This window comes from Hemicordylus capensis, chromosome 4, assembly GCF_027244095.1.
Source record: "Hemicordylus capensis ecotype Gifberg chromosome 4, rHemCap1.1.pri, whole genome shotgun sequence".
Classification (NCBI taxonomy): domain Eukaryota; kingdom Metazoa; phylum Chordata; class Lepidosauria; order Squamata; family Cordylidae; genus Hemicordylus; species Hemicordylus capensis.
The window spans coordinates 59,064,777-59,085,393 of record NC_069660.1 but is presented as its reverse complement, the minus strand read 5'-3'; the positions used below and the strand labels follow the sequence as shown (position 1 = coordinate 59,085,393).

Sequence of the window (20,617 nt, the reverse complement as noted above, 5' to 3'; positions counted from 1 at the left end):
AAACATGGGAAGAGGCCATATGCCAGACTTGGCTTTGGGTGTGATAATAGGTCCCAGCTAAGTCTGAATTCCACTTGGGATTTGATCTGACAAAGGATTGCAATTGTATGCAAAACATTTGCTGCTTTTGCAGTTATATGCAAAATTGAAGCATATGAAATTTATAGTTATAATTTGAAAACTTTATGCAACCTTTATAGATAGACTTATTTATGGGCTATTAACCCTTATAAATAGCCTTATTTATGGGTTATTAACAAATGTGTTCTTTTTTCTTTTCTTCTTTTTTAGTTCCTTTAAATATTTAGTTGTGAGTCTGCATATTTTGACTGGACTTAAATGTTTGTTCTAGTAGCTAGTGAGGTTTTGCTTTTTTTGTTTCCTATTCCACAAAGACAAAACGAATTACAAAGTCTTTTTTGTAACTGCCTCCAAGTGATATTTCACCAAACAGTAGTAGGTGGTGTGTGTACCTGTATTCCCTCCAACTTGTGATCCTGATGCTGTATCCCAGTGTAAGATGCAACTTTGGGAATGAGTGGAGAAATGTATAGATTAAAACTTGGGCAGATCTATACTGTCAGATAACAGAATGCAGGTAAGGTTTATGGCTAAGGCAGAAACCACCTTGCAGGTACTGTCTTGCCCTTTTCGGGGGCAAGCAAACCAGGCCCAAGACAGCACTCTGTCTATTGCCCCCTTTTTGAGTCACACAGTTGGCTAAGTTAAAGGAAGATTGTGAGCATCACCATCTTACTGAGCCTTATAACTTTGAATGGATCAGATAAGGAAGTCCTCCAAAGGAGGTGCATCTCCAGACACCTATGGACTGCAAAGCCCCAAGAGGCTGAAGGGATGGGCTGCAATAATACACCACAACCCCTCTTCACTATAATAGGGACTCTGGTGGCTCAACAATTTTTATGCTATGGTGATCCCTCTGTATCCACACTTGCCTGTCATTGTGACCAAGGACTGCTCTAGTTAAAGCACACACAAGTAAGAGCACAACGTCTGTGGAACCTATTAGTGTGGAGTAGGCTAAAACAAATTTCCAGCCAAGTCCAGTCAAGGTGGAAATAAACATTTCTACTTGATCTCCATGGTGATTTGTGTTTCCCACATTGAAAAATAGGAAGGTGTATGGGTGCCAAGCTAAAGTGAAAGAAGACTTAGCAGGAGGGCAAGGCTAGCTTAGCTAGCCTTTGCCCCATGATGTCACATGGCCCTGCCCCAAGCATCTTAACACTGTCTTATTCCTGCTTCATAATCAGCCAGGCACAACCCCTCCACTGACCTGCATTTCCACTGAGGAATGGCTACACTTGTAGGAAGATATGGTTGTGAGGAGTGGCTGCACTTGTGGGAAGATATGGTTGTATGCAAAAACTAACTATAAACTGCCTTGTGTGTGTACATTGTACAGTGGGGTTTTTTTTTACCTCCAGTTACTAATCTACTGAATGTCAGTTTTGTGGATGTGTTGAAAGATGGCACCTTTTTCAGTAGTTTATTTTTCTTTTGTGCAAGGTGTCTTGAAATCTCATGACTGATGTTAGTGTAAGACTATAATGTTAGAAGTTATATTTTAAAATCCAAAGCTCTTGAATAAAGTTTTTCATAAGAAATGAGAGAGATCTACTAACTTTACCGTGGAGCATGACTGAGTTGCAGTTACTTTAGTTTGGTTCCTTGGTTCAGTTAATTTTGTTTTGGAGATGAGAAACATTTCCTCCAAACACAAAATGTCTAGAGTTGTCTGAGTTTTTATTAGGCATGTAAATATAGAGAAGGAACCAGGGGTTGCTGAGAGGTAAAACATTTCCAATTCTAAGGTGATAGGTTTAAGTATTACAAGAGTACCAGAGAACCAAAGCTAACAAGAAAAGAGTGAACATACTTAGCTTTGGTTTTTGAGTACCACTTTCTACTCACAGGCATGTGTTGGATGTATGCCTGCCTTTGCCTTCCCCTCTGCATTCTTTGTTCAGAAAACGTGACTATATCCACGTTTACAGTGGTCACATACAGTGGTCACATACAGTGGTCACTCTAATTTTTTTTTCATCTCTGTGCGGAATGAGTTTTGTTCTGAGTGGCTGTATCAAGGCAAAGTGTGTGCACCTGGATTCAACCTGAGTGGGATCTAAAATGAACTGAGTGGACATACAAAAACTTGTGAGCTTGTGCACGCCTTAGAGGGAACAGTGATACTCCTGTGTTCCACTTGCAGGACTGCAGAATTGATTGATTGAATTTATTTACTGCCTAATATTGTAATCTCTAGGCAGTGTACAGAATTAAAACATAATATAAAATATAAAACATTTAAAATTCATAAAAAGATAAAAATCATAACAGATAACACATTTAAATTTAAAAATTTGATCTCAGTTGAAGGCCTAGAAAAATAGGTATGTCTTCAGGCTCCTCCTAAAAACAAACAGAAGAAGATGTTCTTATTTCAGCAGGGAGCAAGTTCCAAAGCCCTGGGGCAACCACAGAGAAGATAGATGTTAGATGTTAAAGAGCATTGGAGACAGTATGGAGCCCTGTGGAACACCACACTTTAGCTCTCACTTCTCAGAGCAACAGCCTCCAAGTGACATCATCTGGAATCTTCCAGAGAGGTAGGAATGGAACCACTGTAAAACAGTGCCACCCAGTCCCACCTCCTTCAAGTGACCCAGCAGGATGCCATGGTCAATGGTATTGAAAGCCATCAAGAGATCCAAAAGGATCAGCAGAGTCACACTCCCTCTGTCGATAGCCAGTTGGAGATCATCCATCAGGCCGATCAAGGCAGTCTGAACCCCGTAGCCCACCCGAAAGCCATTCTGGAAAAGATCTAAATATTTTGTCATCTAAAACTGCCTGGAGCTGAGAAGCAACTACTTGCTCAGTCATCTTGCCCAACCAAGGAAGATTAGAGACAGGCCTATAATTAGCTAACTCTGAGGGATCCAATGCAGGTTTCTTCAAATAAGGTGTAATAATAGCCTCCTTAAGACAAGGAGGCATCCTGCCCTCCCTCAGAGAAGCATTTATGATATTTACCAGACCCTCTCTAATAATTTGACTGCCAGATGAAATAAGCCAAGTTTGGCAAGGGTCAAGGGAGCAGGTGGTGGGACGTACAGTCCGAAGCAGTTTGTCCACATCTTCAGAAGTAACAAACTGAAAGTGGTCCAATTCAATCCTATGGGGGAGGGGGGTTGCTGGGCACCTCCACTATCAGACTCTGTAGTAACTGTGGAGTCTAGTTCAGTGCAAATACAAGATATTTTATCTGCAAAAAAGTTGTTAAAAACATCAGTGAGTGACAGATGGTTCCAAGTTCAAATTCAAGAATTCTTGTTCTTTCTACTAGAGATGTACAGAACTGGTCCGACGACGGTTTGGTCCGGCGGTTTGTGATTGAACTGAACACCCACCCTCTCCCACCCCCGGTTCCGTCCAGACCAGAACCAAACCGCCAGTCCGGTCTGGCAGGTCCGCAAACATTTTTTTTTAAAAAAATTAAATGAAAAGTAACTACCTGTGGCCCCTTTGCGGGGCTTGCTGTAGCCGTGGGGGGATGTCCGCAAGGGTTCCCTCTCCCCGCACCAGCCTCCCTCATCACCGCCACAGCCAGGTAAATGTACGGCCTCTCAGAGGGCATTTGCGTATGTGTGGCGGCCAAAATGGCAGCTGCTTGCCTTTACAGAGGCCCGAAAGGGCCAAAAAGGCTGCGTTTACCCGGCCATGGTGGTGATAAGGAAGGCCAGCGGGGGGAGAGGGCAGCCGGTGGGGGGGGGAGGGAACCTTCGAGGATGCCCCCCCCGGCTACAGCAAGCCCCCCGAAGGAGCTACAGGTAGTTACTTTTCATTTAAAAATAAAAAAGTTCACGGACCGGGGGGGGCGCTTGATGGGGGCTGGACTGAACTGGCCCGGTTCCGTTCGAGGCTGGTCCAGCCTCGAACCAGGCCGGATGGTTCCATGCACACACCTATTTTCTACAGTTCTCAATTGAATAATATTGGCCAGGGTGGATTTGATTTAAATCATGATTTAAATCACGATTTAAATCACTAGCAGGGTGGATAAAAATAAAAAAAATCCGATTTAAATCAAAAAATCAGATTTAAATCAAAAAAATCCAATTTTTTTGATTTAAATCGGATTTTTTAATTTTTATCCACCCTGCTAGTGATTTAAATCGTGATTTAAATCAGTTTGATTTAAATCAAATCCACCCTGATATTGGCACACTATGTGCATCTGCTCTTATTTGCTTTTTTAAAAAATGCAGATTGGAGGAGGCACAGAATTCTTAGCCATGCATGATACAGTACAGGGGAAGAAACTATCCAACAAATCTTGGGGGCTAGTTTTTCAGCAAGGGATATTCCACTGCTGGTATGTGGTTGCCCACTGCATTTTGTACCATTGAAGGAATAAATTGTTGGATTCAAAGGTGATACATGTCTCATGAACCACACTTAATTTTTTGAATCATATTAAAAGTATGGTTTTAATAAGTCCATAAGCACAGGAGGCAGCTGTAACATAGAGTAGATGTTGGCCATTCTGAACTTGAAAATGTTTGATCAACCTTATAATTCTAAAAAAATCTGTGGAATATCTGTTCATCGGTGAACTGATGAGAGCTGGCCTTCTTATAGCAAGCATGAACTGTCCTTTGCTAAGCAGGGTCCACCCTAGTTTACATTTGAATGGGAGACATGTGAGCACTGTAAGCTATTCCCCTTAGGGGGTGGGACTGCTCTAGGAAGAGCACCTGTATGCTTGCATGCGGAGGGTTCCAAAATCCTTCCCTCGCATGTCCAAGATAGGGCTGGGAGAGACCCCTGCCTGTGACCTGGGAGAAACCACTGCCAGTCTAGGTGGACAATACTGAGATAGGTGGACCAATGGTCTGACTCAGTAGAAGGCAGCTTCCTGTGTTCTCTGTAACTGCTAATGAGCAAAACAGGATAGACTTAACTTTTAACCACTTTACACTAACTTGATTCAAATCTTCTCTGTAGAGGTACTAAAACTTTCTGTAACTTATCAAAAACTGATTCTGAAAGCTTAGACAGAAGCGTACCTTTGAGTCTACAGCTGTAATTCTCCAAAGAATGTTTTGTTTTTAACCAAATTAAGGTCTAGCCTAACTAGCATGGCTATCTTTGTGTAGAACATGCTGCAGGGCCTATTGGAGTTGCCAAGAACTTATAGAATCAGCATAAAAGTGTGCACCAAGGAAGGGTTTCAAAAAAGGAGGGAAATGTATCTTATGTGGCTTTTATGAGCAATATACTTCCTCTTCTGTTGTGTCTGTACTGATTTAGCTCAGTCTGGTCTTGTTGGAAATTATGAAAGCAGACATTTGTGATTTTCCAAACTATTTAAACTCCCCTAGACAGTCAACACATTTATCCTCGGCATTTGAATATACATAGTATCTTGACAATTGTAATGGTTGCTTGCACTGAATTTCAAAATGGCTATAGTACTATAAAAAGCCACAGTTGTGTTTTCATTTGAAGAAAAATCTCTGAAACCAACAAGTCTTTTCCCCATGCCTTTCCTTGGTTGCCCCTGCCTTAAAAGCTAACGTTCTGTTGAAATATCTAATATTTTGCTCTGAACTTCAGCATGAGAATAATCCAATTAAATGTAGTTGGATAGTAATAGAACTATTCTTAAGAAATATTCAGGCATTCTCTGTGAGAACAGTAACTGGAAAACTGCCACTCCTTAAAGCTGAATGTGTTTTCATTTGCTTAGATCTACATAGAATTTTGCAAACCAGTTGCAAAGGGTAGTGTCTGTGTAGCGTATTGAAAGCAATAGACACTTTTTCTGGAGTAATGCATCAATGGAAAGACCATTCTCTAGCACAGGACTGCACAGCTTTGGCCCACCAACTGTTGGACTTAGGGATGTGCAAGAACTGGTTTGATCCAATCCACCACAAACCAGGGCAGTCCAATGGCAAACCGGACTGCCCTTCATGAAAGGGGGCTGGTCCGAGACTGAAACTAACCTGGTTCGAAGCAAACCGTGAGGACAGCAGCAGGTGAAATATTTAAAAGTAATTTAGTAGGTCCTCACTGGCGATACAGTCACTCCAAGCAAATTCCAAGTGTGGCATCCCACACAGCAGTGGCGTAGCTCCACCGCTGTCAGGCTGGTGGTGGTGGGGAGCATCACTGCACCTGGAAGCTGCCTGGAGCAGTACTGCTGCCGGTAAAGACCTCCTAATGCTTTTTGCTGCACACACACACACACACACACACACACACACACACACACACACACACGGGGCCCTCAAACTGCCAAACTGGTTTGATCAAACCAAATGACCCAGCTGGTCAGTTTGACCAAATTGGTTTGCAAACCCACAGTTTGGTCCAAATTCAGTTTGAATTAGGGACAAATCACCCCTAGTTGGATTACAACTCCCATCATACCTGTTTGGCACTGTGGCTAGGGATGAAGGGAGTTGTAGTCCCACAAAAGCTGGATGGTTGAAGTTATGCAGCCCTGCTCTAGCACCACAAACCATCATTTAGTGATACTGATCTGTGTGTCGTATATCCATTCCATCCATCCCTCTTCACCACCACCAGGATTAACAGACTAAGAGGAGCTAGGTTCAAATGTGTTAAACACTTATTTCAGGAGGTACTATTGCATTGACTTAAAATAATTTACACGGTTTTAACATCTTAGATTTGAAACTTATTACGTATGTGCTTATTAATATTAGAATGAGTGTCTGCCCTGAAACTTGGTCACAGAGAAAATTATTTTTTTCTTTCAAGAAAAAAGCTAAACAATTTCTGTGACCAAATTCAAGAAAGGAGTGTAACTAATATGCTTTGTCACACTTGCACTAGTTAATTGTTCTATGTAGCTATGTAGTTATGCATTATTCTGATTTGAATGAGTACTCCTTAATGGGACAGTTCTAGATGTATGGTTCAAATGCCTACTCCACTGTACTATATATTTTTTAAAATGCATTCTTGTTAGAGTAGTTAATTTTGCTGCAACATGGTGACCGTTATGCTGCTGTGTTAGCACTTGTGCTATGCCAAGACCATCTGGGCGTGCATATGTTTTGAGTCCATGGGGAAATGTTGAATGATTGCTTATTCGCAAATAGTTATGGTGGCCTTAAGAAAAAGAGAAAAAGAAAAATAGCAGTGCTTGTGTGTGCTTCTGGTAATAGAACATTGAATCTGAAATGTTGGAAACCTTACACTAACAGCTTGTACATACTTGATTATATTATAAAAGACCCTTAATGATAGCTTCTGTTTTAGACTGACTTCCTGCTTCTGTTTTCAGGTGTAAAAATGAATCTGGAAAAACTCAGCAAACCTGAACTACTTACACTATTTAGTATTCTTGAGGGAGAACTAGAAGCCAGAGATCTTGTCATTGAAGCCTTAAAGGTAAGTTTTAAGTACTGTACTAGAAGAAAGCTAAAATGCAACAGTCCTGTACTTTCTGTCCAAATATGTATCAGTGATTGATTTACTTTTTAACAATTTGGATTTTTGCCTGTAATATTAAACTATAAATGCTGTCTGTGTATTGACATTTGGTGTCAAAAGTTGATGTTTGGTACAAATGGTTCTATGAGTAAAACCTTAATTATTACAATTCTAAGGATATCATCTTTAAATCAGGACTGTCCTCCATTGTAGAAAAACTTTGAGACTGAAAGTTCTTGTTCTAACTCATGTTTCAGCATGTTTCTGTAAAGAGGCAGTTTGGTGCAGAGCAACTGCTGTAGTCTCAACAGGTAGGAGGAAGAGCACACTGGTTCTTCCCCTGAATTCCTAACTCACCCCATTGACTTCTATCAATCATTTTCTAAGGCCATCTCTGCTATGCATGTTATTATACTTATCTTGTGCAATGTTTGGCTGTTGCTAGGAAATGTACAAGCTTGGCTTTGTTTTTACTTGGACCTACCCTCTTGAAAATACTAAGTGTTTACATGCCATGATATTTAACTTGCATTCATCCCTTTGGATTTCTGATTTTGCTATGCAGTCAAGGCTCACTTAAGAAGATTGTATGTTTGCAATAAGCAAGAACAAACTTAAAACTACAAAACTTGCTTTTTTAAACCACGGGATGAGTGCAAAGATATAACAAGATATGGCTTGCCCCACTCACAGCAGTAGTAAACATGGTATTTTGTCCTTTTTATTTAATCATAATATGTTCAGGCAAATATGTTTTGCCCTTCTGAGCAGTACACCTTCTAGACCAGTATATTGCACTTCACCTCGAAGTAGACAACGCAAACTAATGTTTTACATATGCCTAAAATGGCACTGAATTAAACCCTAGTGCAAATGAGATACAATGCATGTATTGTGTCAAGAACTTCAGTAACAACTTGCCAATATATACATTTTTTCTTATTATTTTGCATGCCAAGTGTTTAAATTAGCCGAAGAGATGGGGAATATGGGGTTCCTGAATGTGTGCACAGGGGAACTTGTCCCTCTTTGAGCCTAAACATTCTGTGCATAATGGGAGGTGGAAAGCACAGATAGTGAAAATATAATGCAGGCATTAATAGTACTTGATGAAAAGTCCAATAAAATGGTGTAGCTGTCCAGTGTTCTCTCATTTTTTCCACCTGTGTGTGGAATTAGTTTTCTGGGCTGCATTATCCAGGCAGTGTGCGTGCACATGCATTCGGAATGGGACCTTTCTGATTCAACCTGAGTGGGATCTAAAATTAACTGAGCTGACAAAAAAAACATTTGCGCGCGTGCACACACATGCATGCCTTAGAGGGAACACTGTGGCTGTCATCCATATGTGCCTTCAGATTGAACTGTTTTAGCTTTTAAGCTGTTTTAATTAAGTTCCATAGTGCGTAGTGTCATGAAAGAAAGTGGAAGCCCTTCAATTAATTGTGCAGGGAGCATGCCATGTCAGTTCTCAATAACTTGTGTTAGCCTTTGGGCCAGTTCATATGCAATGTGGAAGCTTTGTTGAATTTCATCCTTGGTTTGGTTTTTCATCGGAACGCACCTCTCCAATTAATCCGGGGTTCAATTTGGCCCAACACACTGAACTTTGTAATCAAAGTTTATAGCTGGCTTGTTTTTAACTGCACTTCAATTCACCGTTGCGTCACATCCAAATTGACACTGGTAGTTGATTCTTGGCTTACTGCAAGTGTCCAGCCTCTGCCCACAGAGAGACAGGTGCAGAGTGGCCAAGAAGCAGTCTAGTACCGTGGCTGCTGTAGGCAGCCAATGCCTCTCAATGGTTTCTTCTTGGGACGCACTTGGGCAACCAAGGCCAAAAAGAGTGGGCAAAAAGAGCTGAAGTGGTTCGGGAAGCTTTTCCACACCCACAAAAGCTGACAACCAGTGGTAAAAGAGGGAGTCATGGAGTGAAGCACTGCCAGGAGTAGAGCAAACTTGGAACTGTGAGATTGTATTTGGGCGGACTGGGAAAAGGGAGAGACCAAACCACTGATAACCCAAACAAACCACACTGTCGCTGATTATCTGTGGACCAAATCTCTGCTTGTTTTTAGAGGCTCTGCTAAAATAATAATTGGCTCCACCTTGTGTCTCAACTTGCCCTTTATTTCTATTTAGGGAATCCCTTGAAAATGCTGTGTGTTTTTAAAATTCGACACCTTGTATATCTTTGTTCTACATTCCTTAAAGGTTGCCCCTTCTCTTTCTCTTGGTAAGGCCTCTTGGGTGTTGACATGAATGCAGGTATAATTCCAGGGTTTGTTTCCTGGTTTTTGTCACAGAAGGTGTGCCTCTACCTTGGGCACTGCTGCAGAAGAAAAACAAAATAACAAATGATGGAATGGAGGAGAGTAATGAAGCAACCATTTTTGTGAGGTCATGCAACTAGTAGACTTTACTGGATGTTGATATTCTTTAAACTCCCTTTGTGCAACAACACTCTGTTTCAATGCCAAGAACTATGAATAACTACTAAAAGTGCAAACAAAAACATAAAGCTTCTGAATCTTGTCCTGAGCTCTGAGATTGGAGTGTGGTTTCATCATCCACTTATGGATATACATGAGTATTAATTTGATAGGCAACTGGAAAGATGATTACTATATTTTTGTGCTTGATGTTAGCAGCTCCTTCATCAGGTATATAAATAGGCCTACATGCCAGAGGGGCTTCTCCAGGCAAGGCAAGGATCTTTAATGATGGTAGAACCCACTTAGCCTCGCCAAAATTTAGTAGAAGGGGCAAACAACTCTTTAAGGAGCTAAACGTCCTGGTTTCTGAAGCTGCTATGTATATCCTAGCCACAGACCTACATTAATAGGGAGAGAGTTGAACGTTTTAGACTATAGGCATTGGGTGATCTGCCAAACACTCTTTACCATTCTAACAAGTCTCCTGGATTTCTGGGTTTACCTTATTCATGAAAAGGGAAAGTACAGAAAACTGTTTCTGCTCTGCCTTGGACCAGTGTAGCACAGTTGCATGCACAGATATCCTAAAAGGGTCACTGTCCAATAAAAGCAACCAGTAAGCCCACTGTGCATTGATGGATGGCTTCTGCTACTACAAACGTGATCTAGAATTAGTCTTACAGCAGTTATAGTCCCCTTGCCAGCCTCCTCCAAGGTACAGGTCAACTTAGATTGGAATCTTCAGATACTTCAACATGGAGCAGTCAGATTGGTCTCTGGGTATCCCGGAGAGACCACATTATGCCTGCTCTTAAATGGTTGTACTGGCTGCTGATATGTTTGGGCATAATACAAAGTGGTGGTTATTACCTTTTTAAAGCCCTGAATGGCTTAGGACCGGGTTGCCTGAGAAAGCGCCTTTCTACAAAATCCCCACTGCTCATTGAGATAATCAGGAGGGATCTGTCTTCGGGTGCCACCAGTTTATTGGGTGGCAACCTGGGATCGGGCCTTATCAATTGCTAACCCTAGGTTGTAGAATGTGCTCCCTGTGGATATAAGAGGACAGTCTTCCTTGGAGTCCTTCAGGAGAGCCTTAAAGACCTATCTCTCCAGTCTGGCTTTTACTGATATTGAGTTTTAACCTGATCTAAATGTTTCTCGATTTTTAATTGTTTTGTTCTGTGTGTTTGATTTTAATGTAAACTGCCCTGAGCCAGTTCAAGAAGGGCGGTTTATAAACTGAATGAATGAAACTTACACTCAGCTGTCACTAGGCTGCCACATCCTGGGATCTTTCAGACAGAAAGATCCAACCATTTAACCTATCAGACGTTTGGAATCAGACAGATAAACCTGTCTAGGGAGTCGAGCTGGTATGGAAAAAGAGGGAGAGTCTCCTTCAACTGCTTAGTCCCCTCCACCCGCTATGACTTACTGCAGGTTCACACTTGTCCGTAGTATGATAAAGTCAAACCCAGCCTTCAGATGAGCAGTTAGCTGTTTGCTGTTGACATACAGGGCTGAATGAGAGATTAAATCATATGGGATTAAAGGAGAGATTAAATCAAGCTGCAGAACAAATAATAGTTTTGCTAAAAGTCACAAAAATGTGAAAAAGGAGGGAATCCTGTGTCTACTTTGGGGTTATGTCTTTGAAACCTGGTCTGCTATTGCATGCAAGTGCTGTGGATTAACCTTTTTATACACACCCCACTTCTACTACCACATTAGCTGAGCTACTTAGATATTGAACCCTTTCTCATGACGGGTGAGAAAGGGCTCAAGGGAGAGTGGGGAGGCAGGCTACTTGCTCTTATCTCACTGCAGATGACCAAGCAGGTTGTCCTCAGCACATCTCCCGTGTGCCCACATGGGCAGCCTTGCTCAGAGTTGCAATGGAGCAGGGCGGAGGGAACTAGTGCTGGACCTTGATTCGATCTCTGGGCATTTCACAATGCAATGTGCAGCACAAAGGTTGCACTGGGGATTCCCCTATCAGGCAGGCACTCTATGCGCCCATCTTTGTGTCTCCTTGGGCTGAATTCAGACCGAGGAGACACATGGTAGCCAGGGTAAGGCTGCGAGTGCATCCTTAGCCTTGGCTAACATCCTGGTTTGTTAAGAGGGTTAGGCAGGCGGGGAGCAGAGGGATCCGTGAGGATCCCACCGCTTCTCACAACCAGCCTAACCCTGCCTGGGTTGCCCCAGGCACGGTTAGGTTGGTTGTGAGAACAGCCTCACTGTGAAAAATCATGAACATCTGAGGTGCTCAAAAGCAGGGCTTTAAAAATCCTATGCCCCCAGGAGCCAGAGCACCCAGAAATGTAACCATGGTGCCTAGACTAAAATATTCAGCCTAGAGTTCCTTAATAAAATATGTATTTGTCCCAGGCAGCCCTGTTTCTGTCCTAAGTAGGTTACATATGGAGGGGATAAAGAGAAAACCACCACTGCCACCCCGCCATATGTCTCATTAAGTGTAGTAATTTTGTCAAGTGTCCATTGTCTGGCTCGTAAATTTTTAGGCTGACTCCTGGATGCAAAGAAAATTCAAAAGCTACGTGTCAGCATAGGGCCTAAGGACAGATGGGAGTGTATGCTGTTGATGGGAAGGAATGCAGAGAAACAGAGATGTTACTATTGCAGAGATTAACAATAACCTCAGGAGGGGAGGGGGTATGTCTTGATGCAGCTTCTTTCCAAGACTCCCTTTCTGCTTCCCTAAACCAGCTCATTGCTGTGCTGTAGGGAAGTGAGGAATATAGATGTGACTCCTCTGCTATACCCCTCCCCTTCAGTGTCTGGAAAACCTGAGTTAATTGTTGGCATCCCTCTTGCTCTTATTCAGAAGTAGGAAGAAGAGGATCAGGTGCTTCATTCACATCTGCTCTGGACAGGGGATGGTGCAAGTTTGTGTGCAGCCCATAGCACGTGCACACAATGTTATCTTTAAATGAACCTGTTTGAATTTACAATAAATGCAGTTGGAAAGGGGTAACTTAGTTCCGATTTAGCTTCTGTCTTTGGGTTTTTGGTGAGCTGTAAACGGATTTCATTTCTGCAAAATATGTGCAGTACTTCCTCAACTGGCAATAGCTTCTCATTTTTAAATGAAATAGTGCTTGGTGGACCTCATTATACACCAAGGTTCTGTTCCCGCAGATTAATGTGGGTTATGAAACTGGATAATGATGGGGGTTAGGTTCCCAGACTGCAAGAAATTGCTGGAAAATCACCTTTTGAAAAGGTGAAAATGGGCCAGAAAAAGTGTCCTACCATGCTCTCTGTGTCTCCTGGCATCCAACAATACCGCCCCACAAAGTCCCAAATGTAGGGGAAATTGCAGCTTTCCCCATCTTCACCACCACCACCCCACACACATTTTTCTGAAAAAATGAGCCATAAAATGGTGGCCAGAAGTTACCTCCTCAGTAATTTCCAGCCTTCTAGGAACTGCAGATATGCGAGTTTTAATCCTTGCATGTTCATGGATAATGAGGTAGGCTGCCTTCTTTGGACCACAATACACAAAACTGCGATTAGCAGAACCTTGTATAGCAAGGCCCACCGATATTCTCATCAAATGAAATCTCTTCCACTTTAACTTTCCCACATTGTTGTTATGATTTACTACATTTTAAACATTTCTTTGTAAGATTATTCAATATGTCCTGTATTGAAGATTTTTATGAAGCTTTTGGAAGCTTTATTTTGTTCACTTTTAATCTCTTTAATATATGTTGACAGTAGTTAGTAGTTTGTTACTGCTGCAAACATGTGCATAATATAGGAATTCAGTCAGGCTTCCCTAAGCCTGAAGGCTCCTAGAGTGGTGATCAAGATTTAAATAGAATACAGTCATGTCACATATTTGTTCAAATCATTAATTTACTAAAATCAACAGCAGTGAAATTGACATAAAAGCAGACTGAAAGCTCTCCAAGTCGGAAAGGGTTTAGAAAGTCTGGGCAAATAAAAAGCTTTTCACCTGGCATTGAAAAAGGACACTGTGGGGAGCCTCGGAGAGAGACCTTAATCTCTTGACTGGTTCATGTAGGAAATGATATGCTAAATATTGGACAACAAACTGATACAAGATTTTATATTTTCCCATTTTTCAATAATTTGAATACACTATCATGTTCAAATTATCAAAGTACATTAAATACTATTACAGAGTTTATTTTAGATTTAAAAAATTTAAAAATAAAAGCATTGAAACCCAGCTAATAAAAGCAAAAAGGACCTGTGTGTACACTCTTCTTATTCTTTGGTAGCTTAAGATAGTTCAAACAAAATAGCTTTGCAAGTTAATATTGTGTTCCTGAGGCGTAGAGATGTACAAATAGCAGGGGTGGTGGTGGGGAAGGCCTTTAAAACCAATAAAATCTCCCCCATGTGTCTGCCCTGCCACTCAGCGCATGATGGCCAGCTGAGGAGTAAGCACGGCAAGCTTTTGTTAATGCAATTTGGATGCTGAATCACAGCATGTCCCTTTTTAACATGGAGCATTACACACACCCTTTAATACGGAGGAAAGCAGACCAATTGTGTGCTGGTGCTGTGTATGGGCCGCCGGCACACTTTGATGGCGGGGGGGACGAACGATTAAGAAAGTGGTGGAAGAGCAGATATGGGCCTGCTCCCCTCTGTTAAAGGGGATGTGTAATCCCTCCATGTTAAAGGGGATGTGCTGCGATTTGGCATCCAAACTGTGCGTTGTGCACATCCCTAGTCATTGTTGTGTTGACCCTGTCAAATGGCTGCCACCGTTTGGGCAGCTGAGTGATCAGGGTGTGGTGCCAGGCTGTAATGGTGAAGGATTGTATGGGGTTTTAAAGGCATAATCAGTTTTCCTTACTGCCCCACACCAGCGAGCACCAGCTGCCACTGACAAATAGTTTATAGCTTTCTCTTGCTCTACTTCATGTAGCAATATATTTCTTGTTTCATTTGTTAACGTTACATGTTCTGATAAAATGGTTTTATTAGAAGTCTTGTTTGTTTGCGTTACTGTAAACAGCTTGTGCCAGCTGTAAAATCATTTTGTCAAGCAAGAAGATTGTTAGAGCTGGCGCAGTTATAATTTAAAAAGTGTTTTGATAGTGCTCTAACAGCTGGCATAGTTCTAAGTGTTCAGAGTTATCTGCACATGTTGCTGTTAGGAAAATCTGTGGCTAGGACAAGTTCTGTGCAGCAAGAATGAAAGTGATGTATGCAATAGATTGCTTTAAATAAGAGTGTGCATCTATGTTAAAAGCCACAAAACTTTACCATTAAAGTGAGTTACTTCAGTTGGTACCAGCTTATTTTCTTTGATGTGGGAGTTGGTCTTGTAAACCATTTTGGCACAGCCATGGCTAATTTTTCTTTTTTTTAGCATTGATTATTCTTCAGCTGGTTGCCCAAAGTCCTTTGTGGCACAAAGTCATGAACCACAAGGGTAGCACTACATGGCACTAAAAGGGTAGTGTGATGCACAGCGATTCAGATACATGAAGGATATCCCCCCCCACCGAGCCCACTTGTAATATACCACTTTTGAATAGAAGCTTTCAAAGCTGTTTACATAGAAGAATAAAATAAACTAGTTGGGCCACACACAGAGCACTGTTCCCTCTAAGGTGTGCACACACTCACAAGTTTTCTGATGTCCGCTCAGTTAATTCTAGATCCCACTCAGGTTGAACTAGAAAGCCCCCAGTCTGAATGCATGTGCACACACAGTGCCTTGATATTTCCTCCCAGAACAAAACTCATTCTGCACAGAGATGAAAAAAATTAGAGGGGCCACTGGCACAGAGCATCTGTGTCTCTAGTTCTCCCCCCTCCCTCTTGGTTTTCCCTCTGCTCTCAGCCCCTCCAACTGCTGCTTTCTTTCTCACCCCCTCTCGCACGCAAGCCTGTCCCCCTGCCAACAGCTCACTCGTGAACTCTTGCAAGAGCTGCCATACATGGGATTAGCGACGGGTACGCGATAGATAGATAGATAGATGATGTACAAATATTCCATTATTGGTAACAAAACAGATGTTGGTCTTATATTCTCAGCCTTTGTACACGCAGTTGCAATTGTTTATCATATCCTCCTCTCATTTTGGGTGAAGCGAGCTTGTCCTGCTGTTCTGCCTATCAGTTATATCATTTCAACTATTTAATAATAATAATAATAAATAATAATAATAATAATAATTCAATTTCTATACCGCCCTTCCAAAAATGGCTCAGGGCGGTTTACATAGAGAAATAAATAATAAATAAATAAGATGGATCCCTGTCCCCAAAGGGCTCACAATCTAAAGAAACATAAGATACACACCAGCAACAGTCACTGGAGGTACTGTGCTGGGGGTGGATAGGGCCAGTTACTCTCCCCCTGCTAAATAAAAAGAATCACCACGGTAAAAGGTGCCTCTTTGCCAAGTTAGCAGGGTATTTTATTTAGTATAAAATAGGAATCTGTGTTTGAATTACTGGGGGGTGGGGGTAGGGGTTGGCATCTCCCCCTTGAGCTCTGGCATGATTTGGTTCCCCCAGCTTCATTCAGGTGACTTCCTGCCTGGATCTCTCCATTATTTCTTTCTGTGGCTATATCCCTAGTAGAGGAGAATAGTCTGGTCTCCAAGCAATGCAAAGCTGGCTTATATAGACTATCAGAATTCATCTATGTTATGTATCCCACCCCAAGCCATGGATCTCTCTTTAGCTTGTTGCCTGGCCACCCGCCCCTCTCTCCCCATGCACTTGGTTGTCTCTTGCCACATCCCAAAGATCCTAGCTGCCTAAGAATCTTTCAACATTGCAGAAACTTTCCAGCCAAATAGACCAGCCTCATAAACTGCTTAAAACTTGCCTTATATCTGGAGCAAGGATTTTTTTAAAAACCCAACAACCACAACCCCCTGGCCCTTAGGTGAGCATGTTCTTGAACTTTAGCAAGGGAAGGTTGCAGGGAGCCCAATTAAAATGGCTATCAGGAACCACTCGGAGGAAGGCCAAATCCTGTCTCTTTGTGTGGTGGGGGTTGTCACGAAAAACAAAGCTCACACAATCATAGAGTTTTCGAGTTGCAATGGATGTTGGAGTCTTCTGGTCCACCACCTGCTCAGTGTAGGAAACTACTACACCGCCTCTGACGGATGGATAGCTGTCTATCCTTTGCTTGTTTGAAAACCTAAAGTGAAGCAGAACCTACCTCTAAGTGAGGCAGACTTCCATTGTCAAAGAGCTCTTAAAGGTAAAGTGTGCCATCGAATTGGTGTTGACTTCTGGCGACCACAGAGCCCTGTGGTTGTCTTTGGCAGAATACAGGGCGGGGGCTTACCATTACCATCTCCCATGCATTATGAGTTGATGCCTTTTAGCATCTTCCCATATCTCTGCTGCCTGTATACAGTAGGTATTTCCCATATTCTGGGAAATATACCAGTGGGGATTCGAACCGGCAACCTCTGGCTTGCTAGTCAAGTCATTTCTCCGCTGTGCCATTAGGTGGCTTAGGAAATTCCTCCTAATGTCTTGCCTGAATCTACTTCCTTGTAATTTCAACCCATTGCTTTTGGTCCTGCCCTTGAGAGCAACAGTCTCGAGTACACAGACTGGCATCCTGACTAATGACTTACTGGTGCGATGGGGGGAGCCCTGGTATAGCACCACTGCTTCTGAAGAGTTTCAGACTGATGCCGTGGGGGGGGGCGATCTTGGCCACCTCCCCTTCCCCCAGGACTGCGCAACCCTCAAGGACATATTTTTGGGTGCCACTGAACATTTGCTGTGGAAAGGGAGGCCCCTGTCACTGAGCCAGGGATGCAACTGAGTTAGCTGAACTTTTCAGAAGCACTGCCATTGCACCAGCCCTTCATCAGGATGTCAGCCAGAGACTTATTTCGGTTATTTGATGCAGTAAGAGAGTCATAGGAGATCACTGCTTTTGGCACACCAAATGCAGTGTTACCTTGTTTCTGGAAACTAGGACAAGTGTCCTCATAACTGGAACTGCACTGTTACTAAGATCACTGGTGTAATCAAGGGGGTGCTAACCAGGGACTTTGCCAACTCCTGGGACACCCCCAAATGAGCCCAAGCTCTCTCTGGTTTCTCCACCCACCCCCTGGTGGATCTGTCCCTGCCCCTGCTCACCCCAGGGTTCCTGCCGCTGCTTTATTTTTGCAGAGGGGGCTGATTTGCGTTTCCCCTGGCATGCTAAAAGCCTTCCTTTCCTTAGCTGGTGGCAGCCACTCCTCCCTGTCCCAGCAGAATTAAGAGCCTATTGGCTCTGCTTCTGTAGTCCCAGCCATGTGATCTCTCCTTTTTCAGAGGGGAGGGCGCAATCCGGGCTTCTCTGTAAAAGTAAGATCATAATAAATCTTTCTGTTAGGGTCTGTGTGTGCGCATGCTCTCCCTCTCTCCCTCCCTCCCTCCCTCTGATTTCTTTGAGGGTTGCCACCCCCCCCCCCCAACCCATGCTTGTTAGTTTCTGTGTTCCTTTCTGAGAGAGAGGGAGGACCAAGTCTTAGGCTGCCGGGAACTCTGTGCAATCTTCTTTATTGATGTAGTAATAATGTGCCCAACATGTTTCAGCTATAAGTATTCTTCAGGGGCTTTTATCCAATAATCTTATAGGAAATCTCTATTTAAAAAGAGGACTGTCGGACTCTTTTAAAATAGAAATCTCCTATAAGATTATTGGATAAGTGCCCCTGAAGAAAATGTATAGCTGAAACACATTGGGCACATTATTGCTACATCAATAAAGAAGATTGCACACAGTTCCTCGCATCCTAAGACCTGGTCTTTCCTATTTTTCACTGGATGCTTCCTTTTTTTCTTTTTCTTTTTGGCTGTTTTAATTTTGCTAGAGCAAAAAACTGTGTTTGTGATTTTGAGTTTGTCATGTGGTGACTGATTGTGGAGGTGGGTGCTAAATTGTGTGCTGGCTTTAATCTGGTCTGTGGTTTTTCTTCTTCTTCTGTCTTTGCCTTGTTTAAAGTATACTGCTTTTAAACAAAACAAAATTACATAGCAGCAAAACATTTTACAATATGGTTCACTGCTCCGGAATAGCTCACAATTTGGAGGTGGGGGGAGTGGAGAATCCTGGATTAAGGATTTTGATATTGGCTTGAATACAGAGTTGATAAAAGCATGTTTTGTTTAATGGCCATGGAAGAAACATCAATAACTTGCGCTACAAAAGTTAAGGAGCACAGCGAAAAAATGAGACTACGTCTAAATGTAAAGAAGACTAAACTAATGACAGTGGGTACAGCAACCAACTGACAATGAAGACATTGAAGTGGTGGATAGCTTCTGCCTTTTAGGATTGCCTGCCAACAGTAAAGGGTCCAGCAGTCAAGAAATATGCTGCAGACTAGCACTTGGTAGGGTTGCAATGAAGGCCTTGGAAAGGATATTTAGATGCCATGGCGTTTCTATACCTACAAAGACTAGAATCGTTTAGACAATGGTTTTCCCTGTGACACTCTATGGATGTGAAAACTGGACTTTGAAGAAACAAGATAGAAAAAATATTGACACATTTGAACTTTGGTTCTGGAGAAGACTTTTGAGGATACCACGGACAGCCAGGAAGACAAACAAATGGATCATAGAACAAATCAATCCAGAATTTTCACTCAAGGCACAAATCACCAGGCTCAAACTATCATACTTCAGACACATTATGTGAAAACACAGCTCCTTTGATGAGTCCATAATGCTGGGAAAAGTTGAAGGAAAGAGAAGAGGATGACCAGCAGCAAGGTGGATGGACTCTATCAAGACAACAATGAATGCACCACCAAGAGACAAGGCCAAGTTGAAGACGGATCATCCTGAAGAGAATCTATCAATGTGGTCGCTAAGAGTCGACACTGACTTGACAGCACTTAATCAATCAAAACCATGGTGATATGTATAACTTTTGTTACAGGCTGCATGTTTGCACACAAAACAATAAGACTGCACTTAAAATGCAAATGTAGTGGTTTGGGGCAGGCTATGGGTGTGGCTACAGGCAAAACCCAGTATCCGTGGGAGTTCTGTTCTCTGCAACAACTGTGGATAATGGAATCATGGATATAGTTATTGGGACTCCAGGGGTTAGGTTCCTGAAGGTGGGAGAGGGCCCCCCAAAACCTGCAAATTGCCTTACTGTGCTGGCTTTCCTGGGGGTGTGTGTGTGTGTGTGTGTGTGTGTGTGTGTACCAAATGAGCCACAAAATGGCTCACCATTTTGTGAAAGGAGTGTCAGGTGTTAATTACCTGACTGCAGTTATGCAAAACCGTGGATGTTGGGTGCTTGATGGGTGAGGTTCACCTGTATTGGGGTGAGCGTGGCTGTGGGGACTATCATGGAAAATGTCTGCACTTCTGAATTTACGACTTCTGTAGTTGTGTAGTCTGTAGTGTCAGACTACATGACTGACTAAGATAGTTTGGAATCTTTATGCATTGGGAAAGGGGAACTATACAAAGCCACCATCTCTGAAATCTGAATTGAATCTGAACAGCTGAAAATCTTCAAAGAAGCCCAGTGGGGTGGGGGGGAGTCTGATTCTTCCAAGATCTTACTCAGCAAGGGGTGTTAGTATATTTTTTAAAAAGTATTGAAAACCACTGGCTAATTGTAACTAAGGAGAAAGTCATCAGCGCTCTTCTCCTCCCCTCCCCCTAGCACCACCCCA

The 20,617-nt window shown here is 42.5% G+C and overlaps 1 protein-coding gene across 3 annotated transcripts in view; it reads left to right on the top strand.

Moving 5' to 3' along the window:
• CTTNBP2NL (CTTNBP2 N-terminal like) overlaps positions 1 to 20,617 on the top strand; it is a 58,231-nt gene that overhangs the window by 9,152 nt on the left and 28,462 nt on the right. For all 3 annotated transcript variants that reach the window (XM_053249933.1, XM_053249935.1, XM_053249936.1), the window contains exon 2: positions 7,346 to 7,452. In XM_053249933.1, coding sequence (XP_053105908.1) covers positions 7,354 to 7,452 — 99 coding nt within the window. In that variant the 5' untranslated portion in view covers positions 7,346 to 7,353. The remainder of the gene's footprint in view (positions 1 to 7,345; positions 7,453 to 20,617) is intronic.